Source organism: Ambystoma mexicanum, chromosome 6p (assembly GCF_040938575.1).
Source record: "Ambystoma mexicanum isolate Mex_15411 chromosome 6p, UKY_AmexF1_1, whole genome shotgun sequence".
NCBI classification, from domain to species: domain Eukaryota; kingdom Metazoa; phylum Chordata; class Amphibia; order Caudata; family Ambystomatidae; genus Ambystoma; species Ambystoma mexicanum.
The window spans coordinates 1,525,691,462-1,525,717,573 of record NC_090935.1 but is presented as its reverse complement, the minus strand read 5'-3'; the positions used below and the strand labels follow the sequence as shown (position 1 = coordinate 1,525,717,573).

The window sequence follows — 26,112 nt, the reverse complement described above, 5'->3', positions numbered from 1 at the left end:
ACTACTCCAGCCAACCCTTACCATCCCCCACTGCCCGTACAGCCACAACTAGGTACCACGGGGCTGTGGAACGGACAAGATACCACCAATCACCACACAATCGGGTGTATGGACACTAGCAGCTGCGCTAGTCATGTGGAGGGGGTGAGGAGCATGCAAGGTTATTAAGGGAGCGGGCGGAGGGGACAGCTAAATCCTCAAACGGCCTCGAATGCAAAAACGGGCACGTACCTCCTGAGGCTCAGGGTGTACAAGCATCCTGTCGTGTAAGATTACACGAGCCCAACCGGTTCAGTCCAGGATAGAGATGACTAACGAATACCATTAACAATTTCCTTCTCTGCATACACCTCTCAAACTCCAAACCAAACACAACCACAAACCTCTAGCGCAGCAAACCGCACGAACGTCACTACACTGCAACAACAAAACAAAAACACACATATACTTGCACATCAGCACACGACGACTTCCGGCCGCATACACCCCAGGCCCAGCCGACGGAACCACCGGGCTGAGGCTGCCAACAGCACATCACTGCAATCTTGCACTTTTCCAGCCTCCACCCACTAACCCACCCTCCCCCTCTCTTTCAGAGCCGCCAGAGCCCCAGGGGACCACTCCGGTGGTGTTAGTGTGCGGTACAAATGACCTTTACCATTAACATTAACATTCGCTTCGTGGACTGACGTGTCATTGGCTTGCGGTATGGTGTGCTGTCGGAGAACTTTGGACTTGGCTGGTGGTTGGATGGAGGGTAGCATGCTTTGCATCAACATTTTTGGGAAATGCCACCATGGTGTATCAGTGGAGAGTGCACTGGCGGAAAGGTCTGGAAAATATACCGTATGCCATGTGTTGGCAGCAAGAAGGAAGGGAAAGGGTGGAGGAGTGAGAAGTGGTTCATGTGAGATATGTCAATAGGTGGAAGAAGACAGAGGAGTGGCTGCAGTATTTGTGCGTATTGCACCAAATCGCATGTTCGTAGACAGGTGACTACTTTGTGTGGTGATTGGAGGTAGCTGTCGTAACGGCCCGTTAGCTTGTGCTGCGGCCTGTTTGCGTCGACCTCTTTCCATGGTGAGTGGTGGCAGGTGATTTTTAGAAGGGGAGTGAATTGCACATGTCATAGGTTGGGTGGAAGCGTGGGTGGCTGTGCTGTGCGGATGGATTGCGGTAGTGAGTCACATAGTGGCATGCATGGGTGCATGAAGTTTCAGTGAGTCTGTTGAAGGGTTAGACTATTGGGTGCATGGCCCAAGGCCGTAGGCCATAGGGCATGCAGTCAAGAGCATTGGCCTTCAGCACACCCACCGCAGCAATGCATGTTTATGCTTATTGTGTTTATATAGCTCTTTACACCAAAGGGCTTGTCTGACTTTGCATTCGGTAGAGGGTGGTGCTTCCATAGTGTGGTGTGTGCAGATTGGTTGGAGTAGGGCCAGTGTTTGCGAACAGTATGTGGATAGGTTGGCAGTGACAGAATACTTTGTGAATGGAAGTTGGTATGGCCATAGTATGTGAATGAAAGTGCACAGGGGTGCAGGAGACAGTGTTTTCTTTCTAAATTATGGTAACAGTTCCACTTTTTTGCTGCATAGCTCCATGGCGGTGCACAGGCTGGGTAGGAGTGCTGGTGGCAGTGGTGTGTATGTGGATTGTCGTACTTGGTGACATGGTGACAGGCATCGTGGCATTACGTTGCAGTGGGTGTATTCAAGGCCTAGACTGTTGGGTGCATGGCCGAAGGCCGTAGTCCGTAGTCCATGCACTGAAGAGCCTAGGGCTTGAGCACACTCACAGCAGTAATGAATTTGTGACTCTGCAGTAGAGGCCGTAGGCCGTAGGCCATGCACTCAAGAGCCTAGGGCTTCAGCACACTCACATATTAATGCATTTGTGACTCTGCATCAGTTAGAGGCTGGGGACTTGCACAGAATGGGTGTGGAGCACATATCAGATGCAATAGAGCAGCAGAAGTGAGCTGCCATGCATGTACATTTGGTTTCGCAGGTGAGGTCACTGTTAGAACATGGTAAAGTTTTTCACGTGTGGTTGGAGATGGTGCAGTGAAAAGTCACGCAGTCTGGGCACTGAGTGCAGTGTTTGCATACTGTCAGTATGGAAGAGGATTTGGTTGAAGTGCAGCTTATATGTGCTTGAATAGTGTGCTGTGTGCAGATTGCTTGGTATAGGGGCAATGGTGTGAACATTTTGCGGTTAGGTTGGCAGTGACACAATACTTTCTGAGTGGAAGAGGGTAAGGCGATACTGTGTGAATGAAAGGGCGTAGTTGTGCCGGAGACTGTAACGTTTGTAGAATATGGTAACTGTTGCATTTAATGCTGTGTAGCTTCATTGCAATGTGGAGGTTGGTAGGAATGTTGGTGCCAGTGGTTCGTATGTGCATAGTGGTAGTTGGTGACATACTGACATTTATGGTTGCATTATGGTGCGGGGAATTTGTGCAAGGAGCACACCCACTACAGAAATCCAGTTCTGACAGTTCATCAGGCACAGGGTGGTGAGCTTTAGAGAATGGGTGTGGAGTGGACCATTGTAGACATGCTGCAGCAGCACAAGTGAGTTGAAAAGCATTTATTGTGCATTCCATGGTTGTGGTGATAGTTGCAACATGTTACGTGCAGTGAGAAGTTGTGCTTTGTGGACACAGGGTTTATGTAATGTGAGTATGGAAAAGGGTATGGTTGAAGTGCAGCTAATGTGTGCTTGGTTAGTGTGCTGTGTGCAGATTTATTGAAGTTGCCCCAATGTTGTCAAGCTGTTGCGGTTAGGTTGCCAGTGACACAATACTTTGTGGATGGCAGTGGGTAGGGGTGGTGCAGGCTGTAGTATGTTTGTGGATTCTGTTAATTGTGACATGTTTGGTGACATGGTGACATGCATGGTGGCACAATGTGGCTGCATGGTTGTTTAAGGCCTAGACTATTGGGTGCATGGCCCTCTGATAGTTTTGTGGCAACATTATATTAACAATCCCTTGTGGAGGCTTGTTATTGAAACTAAAGGCACATTTGTGATGTCATCTTTGAGGTCATGGGTGTTAGTCCTTGCAGTGCACAGTGGTAGCGCAAGTTATGGTTGCATACCTTACCATAACTGGTGAATTCCTGGGGTTTTCCGGTTTTACTTGTAACCATAACGTCCCTGTAGCAACATTTTTCCATTGAATATATATATATATATACAAAACACGTGCAATACCAAACTTTAAACATTCAAATAAAATGAGACAACTTTGTACAGCATATTGTTAGAAACCTGAAGGTATCACAGCTGCTAGTGCCTGGGTATCTGTCATCCAGGTGGCCAAGGCATGGCCATCGCTTTTGGATCCCGTTCCTGGAGGTGGACCACTGCACAAGGGTCACCTGGGTGAGGGGTCTTCGGGGAGTGGGAGTGGGACACCAGATGGCGAGACGCGGTATCCCCTTCCCTGTAACTCCTTTACCCCATCGTACCAGGTAGGATAATTAGGAACTCAACCCCCCCCTTTCACAACACAAACACTTTCTCACAGACAGCTCACTATGAGAAAAAACGGACTAACACCGGAGCCGTATATCGGACATGTCCCAATATAATGGTCAGACAGGGTCAGGCGATTACTGACCATCATGCACACCTGACTTCAATTACTCTTCCCCACACAGATAAAAGGCGCAGCACCACAGCACACTCTGAGCGAGGCAAAGCACACAAGGAAACAACAGTTTGAAGATGGCAGTTTAACACAAGGAGAAAGACGGCGAAACAGAAGGGGATCTCAAGGAGTGGAGTGCCCTTGACCTTTTCAACGAGGAACCGTTACTTTTTTAAAACATCAGGAATAGAAAGTGTAAGACCAGGAATTCAGGCTGAAGAATCCATGCATTGTGTGTCAGAGGTACCCAGGGCCCTCCTGCATCGATAATCAAGGTGGGGAGAATTGCCTGCTGCCGTGGTATTGTCCTTGGCTCCTACAACAAAGCAGCGCCAGTGAAATCAACAAAGCCGGTGAGTTGGGGAGACGAAAACCATACCAGTCTGTGTTGAAGCCAAGGTTGCAAGCAGCAGCATTGTATGGTGAGTGCTGAATCGAACAGTGTATGAAATGCATGTGATAACCAACGCGAGGAAAATTGAACAACAGATGAGAGATTGAACTTTGAAACCAAGATACGATACCTTTGGCCAAGTGGTCCAGCACTGCGTGTGTGTTCATTCGAAGGTCTCTGTAAGGTATTCAACTGAGAGTTGACAAAGGTGAAAGAGTGGCAAAGAACTGTGTATCAAAGTGGTCCTGCAATGGGTCAAGCAAAATCCTGTGCACAGTTGAAAGTCTTTGTTGTTGACACTGCCAAGAAAGTTGATGATAGAGTAAATAAAGTTGGTCCAAGCCTGAACAAGGGAGATCAATTGAAAGCTTTGAGTTAAAGCAAGTTTGTGTTAGAGTGAATTAAATTGGTCTGAACCCGGAGGATGGAGACTGATTGGACATTGTGTTAAAACGGATCTGAGCCCGGCTGAGGGGTATCTGGGGTGAATCGTGAATCAACCTAGAAACTGGATACATGAAAATCGTACAAGCATTGTGTTAAAGGGGATCTCAGCCCGGCTGAAGGGGATCTGAGGTGACTAGTGAATCACCTAAGAAATTGAGTACGTATGAAATCCTGAGAAGAACATAACGTATTGTTTTTTTGTTGCATCAGGCCCTCTGAAAGAAGAGACTTTGAAAGGCTAAGAGACTTGGGCACAGAAGACCCTGATGCTAATGTCTGAACTGCACCCTCGTGCTAGAGAACCAGCAACTGTGCTAAGGTTGAGTGTGCCGCCTTGTCCCATTCTGAAAATGTGGGGAAGGGGGGCCAACGCCCTGAATATCCTGACATATAATTTCTTGAACACTTCTTTCTTTTACATAACATTGTTTCCCACACTATTTGTATTTAGAGGTAAGGATTGGCAATAGGTTTTTTAGTATAGGCCCTTCTGTTTTGACAAGACACTACTAGGACTGCGTTATTATGATATGATGGTCATAGCCTGCTCCCATCTTTAGATTTAGGATTAAATAGGCATTTTCCAAACCCTTTTTGAAGTTCAATAAACACCCTTGAACTGTGATCACATGTGTCTGTCTTACTGTTGATACCATGCCTTCCTTACATGTGGTGCTAGGAGTGGGATGTGACTCAATTGAGACAAGTTGGAGAACCCTACAATTCCAGAAGCTTAGTCATAGAGCGTCAAAAGTATCCATAGGCCTTGATATCTGTAGCAGCAGAGAAGCTACTATCCCTCCAGGGAAAAGAGGAATGATTCCCACAGACTTCGTTTGGATAGCCCCTCCTCAGTGTTATAGAAGATTGTCTCCAAAATCTGGCCTGGACTGGAAGTTTGGTCCAGATGTCCTAGCAGGCATCATAGATCATGACTTCCGACAAGACATAAAGGTTCTCCAACAAAACATGGCGAAATTCCATTTGAAGTAGATTGTGGGTACAAAATTGCATATGTAATTCTTGAAAGGGCTCTATTTCCTCGTTTTAGAGAAAGAGTGAACCGGAAGAGAGGTAACTTAGGCCTTGGGAAAGCTGATGAACCATCTGCCACTGAAGCAAAATGGGAAGAAGAACCTACCATCCTTCCTGACCTAGCCTTCACCCAGCGAAATGATCCAGCACTCGCAGAGGCTTTCTTGCAATTGATTCCTTTAGGGGAAGTATTAGAGAAGAGAAGTGCCTTTTTCTTCCTAAAACAGGGATTACTGTACAGAAAGGAAAAAACAATAGACGGCCTAAGTAAAACTCAGTTAGTAATCCCCAAAATCCATCAGAAGATCATACTACAGATTGCACATCCTCATTTGACAGGGGGACACTTACGACAATCCAAGACCCAGGCACACATCAATGGGAAGTTTTACTGGCCAGATATCCATGCTGATATAAAGAACTTCATTCAGACTTGTGAAATATATCAGAAAACCAGTACTCATATTCCCTTGTCTCGCCCTCTGAATCCTTTACCAATAATAGAAGTTAGAAGTCCCTTTCTCAAGCATTGGATGGATATCATTGGACCGTTGGAAACCTCTAGACTGGGTAACAAATATGTCCTCGTAATCATCGATTATGCTAACAGATACCCTGAGGTATTCCCTATATGGAGCAACACCACCCAGTAGATTTTAAAACACCTATTATAATATTTTCCCAGGGTTGGTTTTCCTAAGGAAATTTTAACGGATCAGCGATGGAATTTTATGAGGAAGCTCATGGTTGAAGTAAAGGAATTGTTCCAAATCCCCAACTTAGGAACCTCAGTTTACCACACCCAAACAGACGGACTGGTAGAAATATTCAATAAAATACCCAAAATGATCTGAAGATATAGCGCGGAAACCACCCTCTTGGACCTCAAAATCCAGATGGAGGCTATCAGAGATTCTGGGAAACTCTGTATTCTCCTGCTCCTGGACCTCTCTGCTGCCTTTGACCTGGTGGACCACGACAAACTCTGCATGTCACTCGCCTGCGAGTTTAACTTCTCCAGTGAAGCCACAGCATGGGTGAAATCGTTCCTATCCGACCGTACTTCCAGAGTGTCCATAGGGAAAGAAGCAGCCAATCCCATTCCAGTCCCAATAGGAGTTCCCCAAGGTTCATGTCTCTCCCCTACTTTGTACAACGCATACACCAAACTTCTATTCTCAGCACTAGACGATATGGGTGTCATATACACAAATTTTCATACCACTCACAGGCAACTACGACCAGGGCACCTTAACTATCAATAAAATATATGTCATCATACAAAATTGGATGGCTTTAAATAGCCTCTGTCTGAACGATGAGAAGACAGAAGTCCTCATCGTAGGCTCGCCAGCCAAAATAGCAACCCTCCACCCAGAATACTCTACCATCAACATCGATGGCACTGCTATCCCAGTGCTGAAGCATGTCAAAACGCTGGGAGTGTACATTGATGCCAGTCTTACTATGACTAAACAGATCAATGCACTCGCCTCCTCCACGGCGTACACTTCCAAGCTCATAACTCTTAGCTGACAATTCCTGACCCCAGCAAATTGCCTCACTTTAGCCAGAGCCCTGGTTCTATCGAAACTGGATTATTGCAATATACTATTACTAGGCACCTCCAACACCAACCTAGCCAAAATGCAATTGTTGCAAAACAAAGTCCTAAGAACAGAGCTAGGCATAAAGAAATCAGACCACATCCTCAAGACTAGAAGGGACGCTCATTGGCTCCCTATCAAAGCAAGAATCATCTTTAAAACATTATGTATCACACATAAATGCCTGACTAGAAAAGGACCTATCTACCTCAACAACACCCTTCACCCTAAAGATGATAGGAGATCACTATGATCTAACGACAAACTCCTTCTGGCTCCTCCCCGCTTCAAATCCACTAGAGCAGGGGGTAGCAGCTTCACCGCCCTAGCCCCCAAACACTGGAACACCCTACCTATTAATATCAAAAAAGAAACCTCTTTCATAACCTACAAGAAACTGCTAAAAACCTGGTTATACAACCAATATTAGCACCCAATTCAGGCCTCCGTATTGAAGCACCCTGTTAGTGAATACTTGCACACTGTTATTATGCACCTGCCTTTCTAAAATGTAATGTAACCAATGTAACAATGTATTATTAATTTTTAAGCTGTCTTGTAACCTCGCCGTGACAGCCATGGGTCTGGGCGTGTAACAAATAAATAAAATAAATAAAATAAATAAAATAAATAAATAAGAAAGTTGGCAGATAAGGACGGGAAGGAGTGCCACTGCATGATCCTCTGGGCCCTATTTGCAGTAAGAAAAACCCCTCAGGCATCCACTGGATTCTCTCCTTTCGAACTACCTTATGATAGAGAACCTAAAGAAGTCCTGAACATGCTCTGGGAGATCTGCAAAGAAATTCCCCTCTCGCAAACAGCTACCAGATTGCAAGAACATATGAAACTTGTTCAAAATCTAGTCTATAGTCATATGGAAAAAGCCCAAGCACAACAAAAGTCCACCTCGACAAAAAGGTAAACTTAAGATCATTTTCAATAGGACAAAAGGTATTATTCCTCTTACCTACCTCGGGAAAAACAAACTTGTCTCAATGTGGCATGGGCCATTTCAAATATTACAACGAACAGGGACCTGTAACTATAAGGTAGCCCAACCTGACAGGAAACAAAAGACCCATCTCTACCACGTAAATCTCTTAAAAGAGTGGAAGGAAAATCCTCCCGCCGCCAATGCCAAGATACGATCTTGTTTGGTACCAGAACAAATAGGTAACTTTGAATTAATTCCCCAAGAGCTATCTAGTCAACAACAAGGCGATTTAAAGGATCTTGTCACAACATTGCCCAATGTATTCTCTGAGAAACCAGCAAGAGTGCAAGACACTTATCACTATTTCAGAACTCCAAAGGGAAAAGTGGTCCATCTTAAACCATATAGACTCCCGGAAGCCTGTAGACAGGTAGTGGTTGAGGAAGTGTACAAAATGCTAAGGGCGGATATCATTGAACCCTCTTCAAGCCCATGGTCCTCCCCTATGATATTGGTCATAAAACCTGACTTTTCCTGGCGATTTTGCATAGAATTCCGACAGGTCAACACCATATCCGACTTCGATGCCTATCTCATGCCACTACCGATAAATTGATTGATAAACTCGGAATTGCCACCTTCCTATCAACCCTAGCTTTAACCAAGGGGTACTGGCAGATTCCAAGTACATGGACCTGATATGGAAATGACAGATTGCTTGACGCCCCTGGGACTATTCCAGTTCAAATTCCTCCCTTTTGGCTTACACAGGGCCCCTGCCACTTTCCAATGACTTATGAACAACTTATTACAGCCCTACTCTGATTTCTGTGGGGCTTATAGTGACGATAAAGTCATTTATAGTCATACCTGGGAAGACCATCTTTTACATCTCTTTACTATTATGAGAGCCCTCAGAGAAGCCGGCCTAACTGCCAATCCATCCAAATGCAAGCTGGCTCAATCAGCCATGAAATACCTTGGCTACTTTGTAGGGAATGGTAGTGTCCAACCTCACTGCGAAAAAAAAGCCGTCCTAGATACCCCCACACCTAAACCTAAGAGAGATATCAGAGCATTCGTAGGGTTAATCAGTTATTACGGTAGGCTTATGCCTAGCTTCTCGGACAGGACATCTAGGCTGACAGACAAAACCCCAGAACATTCATTGGACTGACGAGGACGATGTATGTTACAATAACCTAAAACAACCCCTGTGCCAGAACCTGATCCTAAAGGTAATAGATTTCTCGGAGGAGGTTGTGCTGCAAACAGACACCTCCTTTACACGGCCAGGAGCAGTCTTGTGACAAATCTGTGACAGATTGGAACACCCTGTCTTATTCACTAGTTGCAAACTCTTCCCACGTGAACAAAATTACTCTGTGCTGGAATTAGAGGCCCTTGCCATCAAGTGGGCCATCCCCCACCTTAGATACTCACTCTCAGGAAGAAAGTTCACACTCGTCACAGATCATTCTCCATTAGTATGGATTAGCCAGCAAAAATATTTGAACCCTTGAATCATGCGATGTTTCGTAGACCTGCAACCCTACTGATTCACTGTGGAGCACCAAAAAGGCAAAGATCAAGGAAACATAGATTTCCTTTCTCGGTTTCCTTGTCAAACAGATACGGCTACATCGAATAGGGAAGGGCATGTGAGAAACCTGAAGGTGTCTCACCCGCTAGTGCCTGGTGATCTGTCATCCAGGAGGCCATGACGCAGCCATCGCTTGTGGATCCAGTTCCTGGGGGTGGACCAGTGTCGGAGGATCACCTGGGTGAGGGGTCTTTGGGGAGTGGGAGTGGGACACCAGATAGCGAGATGCGGTATCCCCTTCCCTGTAACACCTTTATTCCATCCTACCAGGTAGGATACCTAGGAACTCAACCCCTACACCTTTCGCAACATGAACACTTTCTCATGGACAGCTCGCTATGAGAGAAAACAGACAAGCAGAAAAGACTGGAGGAAGGGTTCCCCCATCTTGATTTTCTGTGGGCTACTCTTACCTTGCTCTATCCTCCACTTCTTGCAAAGCAAAGCAGAACACTTTTGGTATAATGTAAGAATGCAAAAGTCAATTGCTAACTTGACAGGGATTGGACCCCTTAAAGCAGACTTGCTTTTAACCAATCCCGGGTGGACTTTTACCTTTATAAGCATGGCGTCTCCAACTCCCTTGTTGATTCATCTTGGACTCTTAAGGCCAAATGAGTTTGTTTGGACTTATTGGGAGAGTAGTCCTTTCCAAAACCCTCCGACAGAAGTGAAGACAGGTGTTCCAAGACAGAGGGAAGCTCTGCTTCTTTCCCATCCCCAGGGAACCTGGGAGTGAACTGCTGTTGTACCAAGACCTGCACGCTCTACCAGATGCACCAGTATCCAGGCTCGTAACTGGAGGTGAAGCAGCACTCCTGCAGGTGTTTGCTAGACTCAGCTTACGTGCGAGTGAAGGTAAAAAAGCACCACTTTTGTCCCTAAGCCCCTCGATTGGGACTTGTAGCATCAGAAGAAGCAAATCAGCTGGATTCCTGCATTCTAAAGCTTTGAACAAACCTCAAATCAGAGTCGACCGCATTTGAGCACCTTTTGAACCACTAGTACCCATGGTTCTACTTTTGGCACTTCTTTGATCCTTCTCCAACCCAACGTTGCTGAATTCATCTAGCTGGCTCAGAAAAGCATCGTACCAAAAAGAGCATGTCACCTGTTCAGCTTGAACAACCAGCTTGCCGCTGTGGAAGACTTTCAACCCAACGCCTCTTTGAACATTGCATTGGACCATTAGGATCACAGCTTGAAATCACCTCGGACATCGATGCCAACCACTGGAAGCATTGCATCACTCATCCACCCAACCCATCTGTTATGAATTTTTCAAACTGGCTTGACCTTTAAACCAAACCTGGTGAGCCCTCTGAACTTCATCGCTTGAAAGCCACTTTCGAAGTGCATAGAGCTCTGCTTCAAACTAACTCAACCTCAGCTGGCCACCAGGGCTACCATGACTCGCTGCATCCGAACCTGGTTCGACATACAAAGACAGTATCCCGAAATCTGGTTCAGTGCCATAGAGCCATCCAAGAATTGATAAAGGCACTGTTGAGAGGCCCCAGCCCACCTGGTCCACATTTGGGGTGTTTGTGGCTGATAAGCCACCCATTGCACTTTTTTCTCAAAGACATATCCATTTCAAGTGACAATGCTGTAATGTATTTAATTTCACCACAGCTACAATACCCAGAGAGCCTTCATACCCATGTTCTGCTTTTTCTGTGTTCTTTCCACAGGAGCAGGGTTTTGAATGTGTTTTTATAGTCTGTTATTTGCATATGGTGTGTTTAATTAAAGTATGTATATTTTTATAGAACCTTGATTGGACATTTGTACTTTGCCTATTTCACCTTAATGATTGGTTTGTAGTAGTGTGAGGGCTTAGTTAATGTTAATGTTAAAGGAAGTTTGTACCATGCACTATCACCACTGGAGTGGTCCCCTGGCGCTCTGGCGGCTCTGAAAGAGGGAGGTAGGGTGAGTTAGTGGGAGGAGGCTGGAAAAGTGCAAGAGTGCAGTGATGTGCTGTTGGCAGCCTCAGCCCGGTGGGTCCGTCGGCTGGTCCTGGGTGTATGCGGCCGGTAGTCGTTGTGTACTGATGTGCAAGACTATGTGTGTTTATTGTTTTGTTGTTGCAGTGTAGTGAAGTTTGTGCGGTTTCTTGTGCTGGAGGTTTGTGGTTGTGTATGGTTTGTAGTTTGAGAGGTGTATGCAGAGGAGGAAATTGTTAGTGGTATTGGTTAGTTGGCATCTCTATCCTGAGTTGACCAGTTGGGCTCGCGTAATCTCACCCGATAGGGAACCCTGTGCCTCTGAAGGTCCATGCCCGTTTTGCATTCGAGGCCCCTTGAACATCTCGCTGCCTCCTCCGCCCGCTCCGCCAACAACCTTGCATGTTCCTCACCCCGCCCACATGGCTAGTGCACCTGCCAGTGTCCATACCTCAGTTAGTGTGGTGATTGGTGGTATCTCGCCAGTTCCACAACCCAGTGGTACCTAGTTGTAGCTAAACGGGCGGTTGGGGATGGTAAGGATTGGCTGGGGTTGTTGCCTCTGTCTCCATGGGTCTCACATGTGAACCACTCTGTCCGGCGTCACCCCTCCCGGTGCCCTGAGTGCTTCTCAGTCGGTTCTGGGAGCTTGTCAATGTCCTTTCCCGTTTAGTCATTTTGTTTTACTGTTGTTTCGGTTTTAGTCTCTGGTATTGAAGAGCCAGGTTTTTAGTAATTTTCTGAATTTAAGGTGATCTTTGGTGTTCCTTATTTATTTTGGGATGTTGTTCCAGGTTTTTGCGGCTAAGTGGTAGAAGGTGGTTCCTCCGAGTTTTTTCTTGATGTAAGGTTTTTGTTCCAGGCGGATTTTGTTGGTTGGCCTGAGGGGTCTTGTTGGCTTGTAGATTGTTATTTTCTTTTGTAGGAATTCTGTGTGTTATGCACATTGTTTTGAAGGTGATACAGTGTTTTACTGGGAGCCAGTGTAGTGTTTTTAGGGCAGGGGTGATGTGGTCTCTTCTGGATAGTCTTCTGGATAGTATGGCTGCTGTGTTTTGGATCTGTTGTAGCTTCTTCAGTAGGTATTCCGGTATTCTGAGGTAGAGGCTGTTTGCATAGTCGATTCTTGACATGATGATTTTAGACACTACTCATCGCAGAGCAGTAGTCCCGTCGTCACAAGATGGGATGCATATGTCACCACAAACACAATGGTGTTTCTTGGAAGCCCTTAATACCACAACAGCTGCATTTTAAGGCTGTAAGGGAAAAAGAAAAACACTCACTAGGAAACCATCCCTGACATAGAGTCTTTGGGGTGTCCCCTGATACACTCTTCAAGCCTTTTTTAGGCACACACAGCACTAAAAGAGGACCGACACCTACTATAAGACTTAATAGCTGACAAGCAACTTGCCTGTTGGACCACGAGTGCCAACTAATTTGACCAAGTCCTGCCAAATAAATGACCTATTGTATTTCCCTCCAAAGTTGTATTCACTCATTTAGACTTTTCCTTTTGTACCATCTTTGGGATGTTTAGACTAATCCTCCCATATTCTGCGCTTTGGAAAGCAACCCATATTCCTCTCCCCATTTACCTATACTTCTGTATTTTACCCCACACATAGCTGTGGGTGCATTTAAAGGCCCCAAAAAGAAGTCCCTTTCACATGAATGGCCTGGACTTTGTTATTGTTTTTCAAGTACAATTAAAGAGCCATGTGGAAAGGGGCCTACCTATCATAAACAATTGATAAGCAGCATTTTAATTTACAATGGAAGGAGGAATCAAAGATCCCTGTCACATGGAAAACAGGATGTTTAAACATTGAAAACAAAAATGGCCTGCACATGTGTGTGCAAATAAAAACGATTAAAAAAAGTAAAAGTGAAAAAAAAGATCACGCCGTACAGGAAAATGTCCGTAAAACAAAACATGATGTGTGGGTTGACCAACAGCAATGTATATTACGTTTCAACTACAAAACTCCGGTGACATTTGAAGAGCCACTTTGTCTTCATGGAAAATGACAGCCCAAGGCAGACCCTTTTGCTGGCTGTGGGCAAAACTTCACAAGGACATCTCCCACTTCTAGCCTGGATGTCACATCTCCCATCTAATGACCAACCGCAATAAATATGTCCTGCAAAGGCATCGAAATTCAGTGTTCTCCAGACCTGCTTGCTCTGAAAGCATGGACTTCAAGAAAAGTCACCCTTGGCGGGAGCACGACCAATATTTGTGAAAATGAGGGCACCTACTTCAAAGAGCAAGCTTCCAACACAAAGGAGACTGATAAAGGCACAGGCTGATCCAGTGAAAACAAAAGGCCGAAAGGCAGGAGTCAGGGCCATTTGTTCCACATGAAGATTCACAATTAATTTAAAAGGACTATTATCATTTAGGCCTTTTTCTCAGCTATCATAAGGCGGATGGATTTCATCTATGCACCATGTTTTATGTAATTTCCAGGCGAATTTAGGGATATAAAAGTCATCCACATGCGACTCATGGAACTCTAATGGCTATTTAAGATGTGTTTCTGGCTGATCTGAACATGTTGCAAATGTGAGAGTTGGTGAGCGGGTGGAAAATGAAATTATGGATATGCTTAATAACTTACATATTCATAACGGTTGTGCTTTTTATGGAAACGGCAGAAAGTTGCCACATGGCCGTGCTACATGATATGGATTTGGTGGTCGGCTTATCTAATTCCCCATGATTAGCTGAAACAGAAAATATTTTAAGTATGACAGTGGCTAGTAAAATGATGAAGTTGTGATACATAACTAGTTTTTGCCAAAAAAGTTGAAAGTAGTACATAAGGGCAATTACAAATGGGAATTGCCATATTTTGCTCCTGACCCCCTAAACAAATCCTGACTTGGAGGCTGGGTTTGGGAGGAGAGAGAAGGGTAACTGTCCAATCCTAGTGGCAGGGATTATTGCAGGATACTTCCCCAAGATTGTAAAATTGGTGGTGTCATCGCTGCTATATAAGGGGGACTGACTGCACTAGGACAAGGGACAGAAAAAAGGAGACACACAGTGACAGAGAGGAGAGACAGACCATCAGGAAGGCTGAAACTTACCACCTGACAGCAGTAAGGAGGCACCAGAGGAGATTGCAGAGAGCGCATCTGGGTGGAGCTGTCTATTCCTAGGAAGGCCTCAAAGCTGACTGGGTCCTATGGTGGAGAGCATGAGGCCCTCTTTGAGAGTGGAGTGACCAGAACCCTGCCCTATCTTTCCAGAGGGTCCTGAGATGCAGCTGCCTTTCCTGGACCTTAAACAGAGGCTTGCTATGTAAGTAGAACTGAGCACTGGGAAAGCAAATGGTGGGGGAGTCTGCTTACCTTGAATCCTTGCCCTTTATAGTCAGTGAGGTGGGGGAAAAATTGAAGGTCCTTAGCCTATTTAACCAACAATATTAATGAATTCCCCATTTGGCAGAACACCATGGGGTGAATTTTGTTAAAATTCAAAATTAACAAAGCTCATTTTCCAGTGTGTGCTGAAAACTATAGCCTATACATAATTGGGTAATCATTGTTGTCCAGCGGACCCCAACTTCTTAAGGAAGAGGGATGTCTTTGTTCTTAAATCAGTCCAACCTTTTTATCCAGCGTCCCCAACACAGGCCTTTTAGTAAGGGGGTCTCAAATCCGAAATTCCCCAAAGCATTCTAATTTTCTGTCTGACTTCTCAGCATAGACAAAGTCAATCGGGGGGTCTGAAAAACAAGCCGATAAATCCCCCTGTGTTCATTTTAAACCAAAAGTGTTGGCGAAATCTTAATTACGAATCTTGAAATCCTGCTGCTAGTCTTTTAAGCCTGCAGGAAAATCCAAATCGCACAACATGACATAAGTGCCTTCTTTATTGATCATTGTAATTATTTTGTGAAGTGAAATTTACAGAAAGTGAAGAATTGTGATGGTGTTCTTTTTAACTCACTTTTGTAATTTGTTTATACTGAGAGAAGTTGATTGTATTGTGCCACGGATAAAGTGGTGTTTTGACCTTTTCGTGCTAATTTCTCTTACTTTTAATTTAGATAAATACCAATATATTTCCCGTACACTGGTCTGGTCCTTGGCTCATTGGTAGCTCAGTGGCGAGAGATCCAAGGGGCATGATATGTGTCTGAGGCTAAAAATAAGTATCTGTTAAACAGTTTGTTGCATAACCACTTGAGTGGGGCGGGAAGGAACGCCCCGTGTTGAGGGTGGCTTCTCAATAAACCGTTACATAGCCACGGTTCCATGTGTAGGTTCATTCATACTAAATGCACCCCATAGGTACATTACTGTAGAACACATGTCTGCATATCCGGTCTTCAAGATCCAAATCCAATCCATCTTTTCAGGACATCCACATTAAATACATTCAATGCAAAGGGGAGCTGTTTAAGTAGTCAGTGTTCCATCAGTAATGCCTGGTTTGATTGGAGCTCTCATGGACCATACTTGGAGACCTCTGCTCTGGGACAATGCATAAGAAATAGGCATTACTCTCGTATTGCTCTTTTCCTGATTGTGTCTTTATAGCTTTCATTGGTGATACTGGGCCTCATTACGACCCAGGCGGTAAGTTACCGCCTGGGTCGTACCTTTACCACCATGGCGTAAACTACGTTTACGCCATGGTGGTTGGCGGACTTACCGCCCCATTCCGAGGTTGGCGGGGCAGTAAGTCCCCAATCCCCATTTACCCTTCCCCATTCCCATTTTTGCCCCATAGGGCATAATGGGAGTGGGGAAGGCGTTAATTACGCCACCGTAAATTACGGTGGCGTAATTAACATCAAGGTCCCTTAGCGCCATGGATTTTAACACCTGCTAAAAGCAGGTGTTAAAATCTCCATGGCGCTAAGGGACCTCGGAATCAGGCGGTAAGGGTCGGCGCTGTTTACGCCGCCGTAAACCCCTTACCGCCTGAGTCGTAATGAGGCCCACTGTGTCTTGTATTTTCCCCACCTTTGTCTTACGTTGTTGGGCGTGCACAGCTGGGAGGTGGAGAGGAAAGTTTTGAAGACAATCGTTGTGGCGCCACCTGAATCCTGGCCGTAAGTATGACAAGAAAGCTGGGTATAATAATGATGGCAGTAACAGTAAAAACGTGTACTATTTTAAATACTACATATTGCATGGGTTATTTACTAAATGGGGTACACAGAAAGCACTAAATGGGAAAAATATGGATTACGATGCATCAGGTAAATACAGTCTATTTACCCCATACCCCATAGACAGAGCACGATGCAAACAATCTATATGTACACCATCCATAAATCTATAGTTACCACCGTGCAATTCCACATAGCTATGTTGCAAATATCGCACGTGATACCAGCTCATAGTTAGGTGGTATTTGCAAATCAAATAGCATGTTATATAGCACACGTTTTCCCTGTTCCCAAAAAACGGATAAATGAAAGCAAAAGTGGTAATATATCTCGATGCTTTGAGAACTCTTCCGCTGCCCCTTCTTCTTCAAATGAGAAAGGGGCCAGAATGAAGAACCACGAAGCATTCGCCTCTCTTAAAACCATGCTCTGGTGAAGACCCCGGCACAGCCCAACTTCGAGCTGCCTGTTGACTTGACTGTGGTGTGGAACAGTAGTAGTCAACAGAAGAACTCCCCTCAAGCTCCCTCGCAGTAACATCTGGAACTCCTCAACGGCCAGCATGAGCAGGCACATCTTAACAAGATGATAAGGGGAAAATGCTACAGCCGCTGCACTGCTCGGGCCAGATATGAAATGCATGCTGGAAAAAACTTGGGCAGGCATGACACACTGGGCAGGCCTGATATGACACAGAAAAGTAAGTTGCCCTCCAGTGTACTTGTGCCTGCGACACTCTCTGGTCGGACTGCACGCTTAGCCGCGACAGATATCATTTGCTTCGGTGGAAAGAGCCAATAGGACGTGCGCAGCAGCAGCGTTTGGGAGAATGGGTGACTATGAGTCGGAACAGGCGTACGCGGACGCCTCCCGCCACCAGCATCGCCATGCCGCTGCTAGAGAACAGCACGAGGAGCCAGGCCCTGTCCCAGGTAATGAAAGAGCCAGGAAAGAACCCCCAGACTTGCAGTAGTGCCAGTGGCGTGTGCTTTTCTGCACACGGGAATCGGGTGCTGCACAAGTCTGGCAACTGTCAGTCAAGCTTCCTCCGGAGACTAGCCATTTTTCAACACAAAATGTTGATGTTTTACATTTATTTTTTTTAAACGTTCTCCTATCCAAATGTTACTTTTCTACAGCAAGATATTCAGGCCAAAACTGAACTCTCTCTTCTTGGTGCAGAATCTCCCTCTTCTCGTTTCTCAAAAGTTGGAGTGCTGCAGCGAGGGGACGTCAAGGCATACAATGAACTGCTTTGTCTAACCCATGTGTCAGAGCTCGGATTGGGCGGGAAGGCAGCAGGGCAACGCCTGATGCGTGGGCAGGGCAATCCAATACGGGCTGGTTTTGTAGGTGATGTGGGCCAGTTCTATCACTGAATGAACTGGCCTGATGGTATTTTTCTCCGAGGACACTGACCCATGTCCTTCAGAACACGCTATTTAGCACACGGAACAAAGCGCGATGCGCACATATGCGCCACTTTCGTTTGGTTCCCGGGACTAAGTTTCGTCTCAGTCCCACCCCCAATAAGGGTACATATGTCCTCTTTTACTGGCATTGCAAATATATGTAATTTTCTTCATGGGCACGATCCTGACTAAAGCATATGAACTTAGAAGCAGAGAGCCCCTGAAGGATGTCAGTACCCACTGTATGTGGCGCTTTACAGATAAAAGGCAGAGTCTCCAACTGTCACGGGAACATGTGAGCAGGGCCCTGCAGCATTCTGCCCCTGAGTACTGTCCATTATCACTGCATGCTGCCTCTAGAGTGTGCTGTGGTGGAAGGGCGTACGGCCACCGATTACTGCATCATTCTTCTGTTTCACCAGAGTGTAGGTGGGGGGAAAAGGACTTACCGCCATTCAGTGAGGTAAGCGGTGCCCAGTGGCAGATTTAAGGCAAAGGGCCCCGTGGGCAGCACGTGATAAAGGGCCCAAGATGGGTTGGTCATAGAGGCAGATCTTAGGGTGGGCGAAGTTAATTGTGATCACGAGTGCGGAATGGCAAACTTTAGGAACAAAAGCAATTTTTTATAATGTTGGCTTTATTGCGGGAATGTGTTAATTTATTCACGTCTAGCCCATGATGTGTTTGGTCTACTTGGAATAAACTGGGAGGTGAAATAGAAAAACAGCAAATGGCCATCATCTTACGTGATGCCTTTTGTTTAAAGTTCCTTCTGGGCATGGAAGGGTTGTGTATTTGCCCCGCCACCCATTGACACCCAGAGTAGAAATTCTCACCAGGGGGAAAGGCCTGGCTATGGGGAGGCAACTGCTGCTCAGGTGGAGATAATGGGCCCTTGTAAATGGTGGGAGACCACCAACTGCCTATTCACAAGAGGGCACATCACAAACCTGTTAGTTATGCATTTCTTTGGCATCACTTGAGACACCCCCCCCCCCCATTCATTTAGAGCAGTTAGGGCACTTCTATGCATAGTGAACTTGGCAGCCCCTCCACTTTAATGGATTCATTGCTCAGTCAGTGTTCACGCAGAACACGCGGGGCCCCATGAGCGCTGCTGCCTCTGCCTGACTGTGAAAACAAATGGGAAGGAAGGGAATGGGGGGAGGGGCCCGCTCGCCGTTTGTCTGCCTAGCGACCGCTAAATCCGCCCCTGGCGGTGCCCCAGTGATCGAGTGTTCTTTTTGAGATTATCATTGAAGAACAGCACAGGTGGTGATATCACTGTCTGATACCATGGCCCTCTTTAAACACGCGATCCCATTGCACTCCTGAGACACATTACTCAAGGTTTCCTTCAGACTTTCCGATTTTAGGTGGAGACTTCCTTCATCCCAGTGAACGGATCACATATGCCTCTCCCAGCATTATGAAGTAGAGTGCCTTGTGTGGACCACTTCCTATTTCAGTTTGGGCTGAATCCTCCATACTTCATAACAAGGGATACATGTAGCAATCTTCATGCTCCCAAAAGCGAAATATAAAGACCTATGGCCCTTTCAATGTGGATCAGGTCCCCAGTTTTTGTGTAGCGCGCTCTTTTGTAATATCAAAAGTGATTCTCTATCTCCACCTAGTGGCACAAGGACATGGGAATTACACCTGCTGTGGATGCCACCACATCCACATCTCTTTAGTCCTGAAGAAGGCTAAGTAGTGATGAAACATTGTTTAGAATTGTGATGTATTCACATGTACTAATATGTTGTGATGACATTTTTATCTTCCTTTTCAATCATCTTGCTATGTTAATTGTTAGGTGTTCTTAATGTATATGTTGTTCTATTTCTGCATTGTTGGTGGTTATTTATATACATGTACTGTGTTTGATTGCCCTGAATATTCTGCTTTTAATGGTATGAACCCATAATAACTAGTGGCGTTGCAATATTAATCTCTTAGGGAAAATGGTGAATATCAATTTAGCTAGATCTTGGCACTACCTCCTGCTAAAAAGCAATGGGCTAGTGCATAGGTAGAGGGATTGTCCTTTGTGGAACTTCACATCATAAATAGCAGGTTACCTGTAGGGCCTACATGAGGTCTTCCCCTATCCCTTCAGTTTTGTGAAACAAAAATGCCCCATTAATAAGACGAGAACATTGGGAGTAAGTAACTGTGGGATGCAGCATTCCACATCCGCCAGCAAGCACGCCCACTAATTCACAGTGACTTGTGGCAGGAGGTGGGACTGGTTGAGCGCGCCAGGGAGCTGCAGTTAGTCTCTGTAAGCATATGTGAGGGGCAATTCCCCTCAACTCACGTGTGCATTGGAAACCTGCACCCACATGTGTGTAGGGTTGAGGCTCAGCCCCACCCACCTGGATGCAGTGACAGCCCATATAAGGTCAGCCACTGCAAATGCAATATTTACAGTTTTACCGTAGACAAAAGGGGGGAATGTTAGGAAATGATGGAAACGTTCACGCTTACACTAGCTTTCTTATCAAGAGATGTGGATAAGGCAGCGGTATATGCACATATTCATGTCTGCCTGTCGCTTTTCCTGTGTCTTGTGTGTGATGTGAGACCATACGTGGTGGAAACAAACAGATGTACTGCGAGATCCAAGAATACATTGGTTCATGAATCAGGCATATGCTCTGAGATGTGGCATGCTGACATTCCACAAGGTCTGCGGATGAGCATACTTCTGCCATTTGTGCAGGCTCTCCGATCCGACTTTAGGCTCTATCTCTTCTGTGTGGACTTGGGATAAGCACGTGACAATCCACTTTTCGTCAATTGCCCCTTGGTTATTAAATCTGAACAAAGAGCATGTTGTCCAACTCCAGGCCACGAGGGCCGGAATCCTGATGGGTTTTCAGTCTATCCCTGATCAGTGGCGTCGCCAGGAATCAAAATTAGGAGGGGCACAGAGGGAGGGCCAAAGACAAAAGTAGGGGGGCACAGATAAAAGTAGGGGGAGAACATGGTCACTGCTCGTGTTAGGTGAGGGGCACAAGGTGGGCACAGGGTTTTATAGGGGGGCCCGGTCCCCCCAGACCTCCCTAGCAACGCCACTGTCCCTGATTAATATTCATGAGAAAAAATGTGCATCCATTTTGAATCCGTGTATGCACATTTATCTCATGAATATTAACGGGTGGTAGCCAATACATCCAACATGTCTCCTGGCCTTGGAGGCCTGGAGTTGGACAACCGTGTATGTGTTCGTAGGTTATGTGCGAGGATCACTGGAAGACACCCCTTCTGAACGAGTAGGGCTCTGTGGCATTGTTCTTTTGTCACTACTTGGGGGCCAACTGCCATTATATTTAAAGCACTAAACTGAAGGTCTTCAGGCACACTTGCATTATTAGAATCCTGGCTGTTTTATTAATTGACAAAGCGCAGATCTCGCTAGGAAGTGTAGGAGTGCTGTGGATCGGCAAGCACCCAGGGGGTGCTCTGGGATACCCTGAGGGTGCTCCGTGGAAATCACGACCTAACGTGACACAATGGATCTTAATTCGCACTTCTATATGAGCAGAAGTAACTTTGTTAGATTAGATGCGACTTATGTATTGCCCCTGAAGCCCCATTACATTACAAAATAAGAGTTTCTCAATGATGATTAAGCTATAGACTTGTATGACGACCAAACTTGCAATTTAAATAGTAATAACAAAATGAAAAGTTCAGAGAAATGTAACTTTTAAATAGTCTGGCAGGCAAACAACCACATATTTGTTTAGACAACTACAACCAGCTTGATATATATACACCCGAGGTACTGGGGACTGTAACTTACTGTTTGCATTTGCCCATGTGTGTAAAAGTCTCGCTGACTTCCTTTAAATTGACACTTGGACGCTGATTTTTAAGTGGCATATTTGTTGCTACGCACGATACCAGAGCCCTTATGCAGCGCTTATGTAAAGCCTGCGTGCACAGTAGATTTGAAACTTCCACAACGACGAGCGGGAAATTAGTTCTCAGAGTAAGTAACCTGGCATGTGGAGATGGCGTCTATGGAGTTTGTACAAATGTAACTCATAAAACGGAAAGACCATATGGCATGTTAGGGAAATAATAAAGCTGGTGCAAACTGCAGCACAGAAGCACATTTGTTAAACTGACATTTTTAGTTTTTTCTATTGATTAGTGCTGTAAGCGTGGCCTATACGCTGAAGCTATTGGCCTGTGAAGTGAAGATAGGACACTTGGTTTGAGGGGAAGAACACACAGAATGTGGGAGTTTGGTGTATTAGCCACCTGCTGACCGCCCATGGCCATGCTACTCGCTTTGGCCATTACCAGCCCCTACTTGCCGCCCCATGCTGAAACTGCAGACCTTGGGATTTGTTTAGTTAGCTATGTGCTTTTAAGTGCATGCCATTGGTATTTATAAGCAGCTTTCTGAAAGGTAATTGCTTAAATGGATCTGTAAAGCAGCTCCTGGTATAATGAAAATGTGTTAACTAAAGGTGCCTTCAGCCACTTGATTTATAAGCAATATGTGTGTCCATATGTTCGTTCCGTGCACGGACTCTTTGCAAAGCCAACAGTTTTGGCTCATGTGTGGGCATTGGATACGCATTTGCAAGGCACTGCCATATTATGCCCTGCAACTAACTCAATTTGCCAGCTGTTTCCATCCTATGATCAGAGATGATCTTGATGTCAGTTGCAGGAAAATGCTCATGCCATGACTATGCAAAAGCCAAAACGGTTGACTTTGCCAATGCCTCTTGTATGAGGCCAGCACTATTTAGTATTTCAGAAGAGGCTAAAAAGCCTCTTCTGTATGCTGACTCAGCGCTCATGCATTCCAAGAGGACAATTCATTAATGTAGGTGCGGGGTTCTCCGAATTAGTGGGGTGTCCTCCTTTAGCCCAGAGCATGTCCCTTTCTTGTCACATGGCTAGTAACAAATCCCGAGCGTTGTGCAAAATGTAGATCGATGTAGAAGGTGGCTTACGTTCTGGACAGCTCCCTTGAGTGGGAATTGGGAATTAGACAAGGAGTGCCCATTGATCTTAGGGGCACCTGCCAAGGGAGTGCGTTAGGGAACAGCATGCTGTGAAGGAAGTCTCAACGTGGATGGTCACTGGCCTCTACACAAAGCAAGGCTGGGGAATCCTGTTCATCGCAGCCTGGCTCGGTGCCATGGAACCTTAGCACCTTGCTGTAATTGGACGCGTATTAAGGCCGCATAGAGGTGGGCATCCACACTATATAGGGCGAAAACGGTACAATATAAAGAGAAAAATCACAGGCATGAAAAACAAACCCAAACAAAAATAATGATACCTGGGAAAATGTATGAAGCAGAGTGAAGCAAATACATTTATAGGCGCTCTTTGAACTGCGAAAGATTGGAACAAGAACGGATCTGAAGAGGAAGGGAGTTCTGAAGAAAAGAGGCCACATGTTGGAAAGAACAGAACCTAGAAGAAGCACCAGGAGGGGCGCAAAGCAGGCAGTTGAAACTGAGCAGCAGAGCGTACGTTTCTGCAAGGATGGTGTAGAGAAATTAAAGAACATAAGTACGGGGAGAGGTAGGGCACGGATACACCTGAAAACTATACATAAAAAGTGCAACTAAAAAAGTTGCTTAATCGGGAGCCAGTGGAACCGACCTAGGTAAGGAGAAATAATAGTAGACCAGGGGAGGCAAACAAAGAATAGGAACAGCCGAGCAAAGTATAGAACATACAGGCAACAAAAGTAATTCAGGCATGATAAGACAACAGTTTGAAGAAGGGTTTAGGCTGAAGAAAAGGTAAGTAGTGGCAGATCTTTTCAATATTAAAAAGTTGAAATGGGCACGATTGAACAGTAGAGGCAATTTGTGTTGGCAAAGGAAAAGAGGAATCAAAAAGAAAACCAAGATTGAGGACTTAAGAATTCACAGAGAGCTGCAACAGAGGAAAATAAATACTTAGGGCAGCTAGATAGAAGAATTCGCGAAAAAATTAACGAAATGTCCGTTTTTAAAAAAAATGTAAACAAAGGAACAGGGACGCCATCCAAGACTGGACAGCCCAAAGCCAGGAAGAGAGACGGTGACGAATGAGGGAAAAGAAAGAAAGCTCTGCGTGTCGATGGCATATAGATGAACTTGAAAGGCAAAGTCAAGAATAAATGAAGATAAAGAAGAGGTGCAAAGATAGAAAGGAAGAGGGCCCAGGACAGAGCCCTGGTGAAAACTGTAAGAGAGAGGAAAAGACTGACAAAAATAATCCTTCCAAGAAACAGCAAAAGAGTGATTAGTCAAATAGGAGTGAAACAAACGAAGAGGGGAATCAGAAAGACACGAAAAAAAGAGAGTGCAGAGAGAAGAATAGAACGATCCACAGTGTCAAAGGCAGGGCTAAGATCTAGCACAACAAAAAAGGAAGAGAGTCTGTGATGATGTGCATGAAGGATAGAGTCAGACAGAAGAGCAGTTTCTTTAGAGAAATCAGAATGAAAGCCATATTGATAATAATAATTTAGCCCTACAAACCCTCAGGTCTCTGAGCACTGCTTATTATTACTCACAGTGTGTGGTGCTCATTTATCAACCTCGAAAGGATGAAAGGCTGAGGTTGGCCCTGCTGGCAATCCAATCTGCATCGGCAGGCTCTGCATGAATGTCAAAGCAAGCGCTCTACTCGTGCTATCAGACTGGCTGAGAAGAAGGGAAAGGTTGTGCAAGGCAAGTTGAGATACAATCTGAGCTGCGCATAGATGAGAGACACAAGAATTCTGAAGCAATAGGGAAAGAGGGAGATCAGGCGGAAATTAGAAGGATCGGCAGGACTAAGAGAGGCGAATAATGGCGGTGACTTTAAAGGTAGAAGGATGTTCACCAGACATAAGTGATATATTAAAAAGAGAGGTAAGATAAGGAATACATGTCAGAAAGGTAGATTTGATAAGAGAAGCAAGATCATTGGTAGTAAGAGAAGAAAGAGAAGAGGGGTCTGAGTGGGGAGAGGGGGGGTCGTTTGTTCAATGTATAGTGCAAGAGTCTTGGTGTAGAACTATAAGAGTAAATTAAAGATTGAAAATAGTTTAGCCTGTTTGGGAAGGTGAGAGAACGAGTGCAAAAGTTCAGAAAAAAGAGAGAAGTTGGCAGTAGACCTAGATTTTAACCATTTGCGTTCAGCCCTTTGAAGCTGCCTATGCAATAATTGGAGCGAGTCTAAAAGCCAAGGCTGAGGGGTGTTTCCACTGGGTTTGAATTAGTCTGAGGACATAAAGCATCAAGAGAAGTGAAGATGGCATTGTGGAACTCAGCCACTGCAGAATCTACACGGGTAAAATCAGTGTCAGGGGAACTAGTTAAGCGTGAAGCAATGGAATGAACAAGAGTGAAATGGTTAAGTGTCATGATCCACAGAACACGCCCCTTTTGGACTTCCTGGTCCCTATCACAACGGGGCTTGCACCCCTTGGTACTCCCAACATGGCCGTCTAACGTGGTACACCTTCCACCAGCCTCCACGTCGGACATAGCACATTCTACAAATAGACCACGCCCCTGCAGCCCCACGCGTCTCAACCCTATCGCTGGTAGTGGCTAGATGTGTGCTCCGTAGTTCGCTGAACTATTCTCCTGTTCCTGGTTCCCGGACCCTCTAAACCCCATCTCCCTTCCTCCCTCTTCTCTCTACCTTGCTTCCCGGATTTCGTGTGCCGTCTTCGCATACACCTTCCTCTTTTCCTGGACTTTCCGGAGCCTCCGAGTATCTAGGAACACTGAACGCATGCTGGAGCCAGAAGAGGCTTGCGCGGGCTTGTACAAAACCCGATCCGTGCGCAAGAAGACTCCTCCCAAGAAATCCTGCGAGGATCGATCTCAGGTGAGAAAGGGGGAAATCCGTGGCATTAAGAGTGTGTGTGTCCTGGCGAAGAAAAGATGAAGAAGACTGAAC

The 26,112-nt window shown here is 45.5% G+C and overlaps 1 protein-coding gene across 2 annotated transcripts in view; it reads left to right on the top strand.

Annotated features, from left to right (window-relative positions):
* Nucleotides 1–17,398: 17,398 nt before the first annotated feature.
* HEMGN (hemogen) overlaps nt 17,399–26,112 on the top strand; it is a 212,267-nt gene continuing 203,553 nt past the window's right edge. Inside the window, exon 1 of one of the 2 annotated variants that reach the window (XM_069626391.1) lies at nt 17,399–17,703. In XM_069626391.1, the coding sequence (XP_069482492.1) occupies nt 17,601–17,703 (103 nt within the window). In that variant the 5' untranslated portion in view covers nt 17,399–17,600. The remainder of the gene's footprint in view (nt 17,704–26,112) is intronic. The other variant, XM_069626390.1, reaches the window with a different exon arrangement.